The following is a 4,616-nucleotide window of genomic DNA, read 5'->3' as shown; positions in this document are numbered from 1 at the left end:
CAAAAGCATAGCTTAAAGTATTTGTTAGAGCACGTTGAAGTTGCGACCGAACGAACAAGGTGGCAGAAACAGGACCAGGACCAGGACCTGTGTGCTTGCTGACCCTTCACCCTTCTTTCATTCCGGACACTGTGCGCTCGCTGCTCGCTGTTGCTGGCGTCGTTTTTGGATAATTGCGTTCTTGTGCGCTGAGCCATGGGCTTAACTGTTGCTGTCATAACTAAGCGAAAAGGTATACAATTTATGGAATCGAGTCCCCAGCACTGCCGGCCACCCACTCGTGGCTGCCACCGCAGCTCCGCGACAGGTGGAAAGGGCCACAACTGACACACACACATGTATGTACATTTCTCTATATTATAACAATTTTCGTTGGATTTATTTCGTTGATTTCAATCGTTAAACAATAGCAAACAGAAGTCCTTCTGACTTAAAGCCTAATAGTGGGTGGTTCTTGGTGGGGCGGAGGGGGACAATGGGTGAATGATTCGAGTCGTGAACGAGCCGCAGGTACATTTCTTAAAGGAGCTTACAGGGCACGACGGTGGCGCAGCTTCAGGCGTCGCACAGTCTTGTACTGGTAGCCAGCATCGCCGAGAACAGCAGAGTCCTGGGCAACCTCCTCAACGGGAGCCTCATCGACAACCTCCTCAGCTGCGGGCAGGTAGTCGTTCGAAATCTCAGAGACATCACGACGCTGGCGGTACTTCAGGCGACGCACAGTCTTGTATTGGTATCCATCGGCAGCGAGAACAGCGGAATCCTGGCTGGATTCCTCAACAGGAACAGCCTCAACGGGGGCCTCGGTGACAACCTCCTCAGAAGGGGGCAGGTAATCGTTGGCGATCTCAGAGACATCACGACGCTGACGGTACTTGAGGCGGCGCACAGTCTTGTACTGGTATCCATCATCGGCGAGAACAGCAGAGTCCTGGCTGGCCTCTTCTACGGGAACTTCCTCAACGGGTGCCTCAGCAGCAACCTCCTCGGAAGGGGGCAGGTAATCGTTGGCGATCTCGGACACATCACGACGCTGGCGGTACTTAAGGCGACGGACAGTCTTGTATTGGTATCCATCGGCGGCAAGAACAGCAGAATCCTGGCTGGCCTCTTCTACGGGAACTTCCTCAACGGGTGCCTCAGCAGCAACCTCCTCGGAAGGGGGCAGGTAATCGTTGGCGATCTCGGACACATCACGACGCTGGCGGTACTTAAGGCGACGGACAGTCTTGTATTGGTATCCATCGGCGGCAAGAACAGCAGAATCCTGGCTGGCCTCTTCGACGGGAGCTTCCTCAATGGCGGCCTCGGTGACAACCTCCTCGGATGGGGGCAGGTAATCGTTGGCGATCTCGGACACATCACGACGTTGACGGTACTTCAGGCGGCGGACAGTCTTGTATTGGTATCCATCGGCGGCAAGAACAGCAGAATCCTGGCTGGCCTCTTCGACGGGAGCTTCCTCAATGGCGGCCTCGGTGGCAACCTCCTCGGAAGGGGGCAGGTAATCGTTGGCGATCTCAGAGACATCACGACGCTGACGGTACTTGAGGCGGCGCACAGTCTTGTACTGGTATCCATCATCGGCGAGAACAGCAGAGTCCTGGCTGGCCTCTTCTACGGGAACTTCCTCAACGGGAGCCTCATCAGCAACAACCTCCTCGGAAGGGGGCAGGTAATCGTTGGCGATCTCGGACACATCACGACGCTGGCGGTACTTCAGGCGACGCACAGTCTTGTATTGGTATCCATCGGCAGCGAGAACAGCAGAATCCTGGCTGGCTTCCTCGACGGGAGCTTCCTCAATGGCGGCCTCTGTGACAACCTCCTCAGAAGGGGGAAGGTATTCGTTGGCGATCTCGGACACATCACGACGCTGACGGTACTTGAGGCGGCGCACAGTCTTGTATTGGTATCCATCATCGGCGAGAACAGCAGAGTCCTGGCTGGCCTCTTCTACGGGAACTTCCTCAACGGGTGCCTCAGCAGCAACCTCCTCGGAAGGGGGCAGGTAATCGTTGGCGATCTCGGACACATCACGACGCTGGCGGTACTTAAGGCGACGGACAGTCTTGTATTGGTATCCATCGGCGGCAAGAACAGCAGAATCCTGGCTGGCCTCTTCGACGGGAGCTTCCTCAATGGCGGCCTCGGTGGCAACCTCCTCGGAAGGGGGCAGGTAATCGTTGGCGATCTCGGACACATCACGACGCTGGCGGTACTTAAGGCGACGGACAGTCTTGTATTGGTATCCATCGGCGGCAAGAACAGCAGAATCCTGGCTGGCCTCTTCGACGGGAGCTTCCTCAATGGCGGCCTCGGTGGCAACCTCCTCGGAAGGGGGCAGGTAATCGTTGGCGATCTCGGAGACATCACGACGCTGGCGGTACTTNGGCTCATCACGACGCTGGCGGTACTTGCGGCGCTCCACAGTCTTCTAGTGGTCTCCATCGGCGGCGAGATCAGCAGCTTCCTTGCTGGCGTCTCCGCGGCCACCGTCATCTACGGTCTCCCCCGCCACGACGCCCTCCGGAGGGGGCAGGTAATCGTTGGCGATCTCGGACACATCACGACGCTGACGGTACTTGAGGCGGCGCACAGTCTTGTACTGGTATCCATCATCGGCGAGAACAGCAGAGTCCTGGCTGGCCTCTTCTACGGGAACTTCCTCAACGGGTGCCTCAGCAGCAACCTCCTCGGAAGGGGGCAGGTAATCGTTGGCGATCTCGGACACATCACGACGCTGGCGGTACTTCAGGCGACGCACAGTCTTGTATTGGTATCCATCGGCAGCGAGAACAGCAGAATCCTGGCTGGCTTCCTCGACGGGAGCTTCCTCAATGGCGGCCTCTGTGACAACCTCCTCAGAAGGGGGAAGGTATTCGTTGGCGATCTCGGACACATCACGACGCTGACGGTACTTGAGGCGGCGCACAGTCTTGTATTGGTATCCATCATCGGCGAGAACAGCAGAGTCCTGGCTGGCCTCTTCTACGGGAACTTCCTCAACGGGAGCCTCATCAGCAACAACCTCCTCGGAAGGGGGCAGGTAATCGTTGGCGATCTCGGACACATCACGACGCTGGCGGTACTTAAGGCGACGGACAGTCTTGTATTGGTATCCATCGGCGGCAAGAACAGCAGAATCCTGGCTGGCCTCTTCGACGGGAGCTTCCTCAATGGCGGCCTCGGTGGCAACCTCCTCAGAAGGGGGAAGGTATTCGTTGGCGATCTCAGAGACATCACGACGTTGACGGTACTTAAGGCGACGGACAGTCTTGTATTGGTATCCATCGGCGGCAAGAACAGCAGAATCCTGGCTTGCTTCCTCGACGGGAGCTTCCTCCAGAGGGGCCTCGGTGACAACTTCTTCAGATGGGGGCAGGTAATCGTTGGCAATCTCGGACACATCACGACGATGACGCAGTTTTAGTCGTCGGACGGTCTTGTAGCGGTATCCATCTTCTCCCACGAGAGCTGAGTCGTGGGCGATGTCCCCGAGGGGGGCATCGAGGGCAACTTCCTCTGCTGGCGGGACGTACTCGTTCACGATCTCGGAGACGTCGCGACGGTGCCTGGCTTGTTCGACAGGAATCACTGCAGCCGTCGCTGCGGCAATGAAGATGCACGCTATGAAAAGTTTCTGCAATGAGTGGGGAAATGGAAAGGGAAATGGTTGGATGTAATCCTGATGGATGGCAGGTGGTCCTGTGGCTGCGATATTCACCATTTTGGGTATAGATCTCCAAGCTAATTGTTTTGTCGGTGGAATCTATGGGTCGAATGATTAATAGTCGCAATTTGTCGGCATATTTATACGCTCTAATGTTTGCCGTGCGGCGCAGAGCGTCGCGGCGCCAGCACAAATCCAAACAATGACCGGCACTTTGTTTGCCAGCAAACAGCAAACGGAAACCCAATCGGAATCCGAATCCAAATGACAGCACCGATACCAGCAAAACGGTAACAAAAGCCACAGAGCTCCCCGCCAGAGGAGAGCTTGGGATTTGCAAGCCCAAGCTTTAACATGCGCCACTCAAGCCCCAGCCCTCAAGTGCCTCCCTCCGCCGTTACAGCCTCTGCGTCTCGTCTTGGACTCCACCTCAGCATCAGCTGGAAGCCGGTTCAGCTGCTTGGGCACACGATATGATACGATGATTGCCCAGTGCGGAACTAAATGGAACTCCACAATCAATTCGACTCCACGTTTCGCTTTCATTTTCGTTCACATTGTTTTGGTTTTTGTTGCCTTTTGTCGTTCGTTGCTTCGTCGAATGTTTCACGGTCAAGTGCGAGCATCGGTCACACTCTTAACAAGATCTAATGCAAAAATAATAATAATAATAATAAGATTCGAACATTTAAATGACAGCGGCAAGTATTTGGCGTCGTTCCATACACATACACACTCGCATAAGCCGCATATACATACACATGTACGTAGTATTTGTTATTAATAGCTGCGCGCACATGGCTATCGGTAATTTGCGTACTGCCGCAGAGAACAAACAGTTCAACGAACTGCCTTCAAAACGGTTGGCTGGGAAAAGGTCGCGACGCGTCATTCGCTCGTTTGCGGCTAGCACGTGCTCCTAACTGCACTGATATTTAATTGC

At 55.1% G+C, this 4,616-nt stretch overlaps 1 protein-coding gene across 4 annotated transcripts; it reads right to left on the bottom strand.

Annotated features, from left to right (window-relative positions):
• Positions 1-353: 353 nt before the first annotated feature.
• On the bottom strand, positions 354-4,320 carry LOC117580002 (titin). Of its 4 annotated transcripts, none has more exons than XM_034266200.1 (4): positions 3,728-4,320; positions 3,065-3,643; positions 2,162-2,362; positions 354-1,657 (listed from the first exon to the last, which is right to left on the bottom strand). In XM_034266200.1, the coding sequence occupies exons 1-4, from the start codon at positions 3,728-3,730 to the stop codon at positions 530-532; spliced, it is 1,911 nt and encodes a 636-aa protein (XP_034122091.1). In that variant the 5' UTR covers positions 3,731-4,320; the 3' UTR covers positions 354-529. The 4 variants fall into 4 exon arrangements, with proteins under 4 accessions (XP_034122091.1, XP_034122090.1, XP_034122094.1 ...); XM_034266199.1 differs by having other exon boundaries at positions 354-1,318; positions 1,658-2,362; positions 3,728-4,319; XM_034266203.1 differs by having other exon boundaries at positions 354-2,329; positions 2,525-3,643; positions 3,728-4,318.
• Positions 4,321-4,616: the final 296 nt, after the last annotated feature.

This window comes from Drosophila guanche, unplaced genomic scaffold (genome assembly GCF_900245975.1).
Source record: "Drosophila guanche unplaced genomic scaffold, DGUA_6, whole genome shotgun sequence".
In the NCBI taxonomy this organism is placed as follows: domain Eukaryota; kingdom Metazoa; phylum Arthropoda; class Insecta; order Diptera; family Drosophilidae; genus Drosophila; species Drosophila guanche.
The sequence above is the reverse complement of the archived record's forward strand: the minus strand, read 5'-3'. Positions and strand labels throughout refer to the sequence as shown.

Coding starts and splice junctions, on each gene's coding strand:
- LOC117580002 (XM_034266203.1), bottom strand. Junction 2,330..2,524: donor ACCTGCCCCCTCCGGAGGGC/GTCGTGGCGGGG, acceptor CCTTCCGAGGAG/GTTGCCACCGAGGCCGCCAT.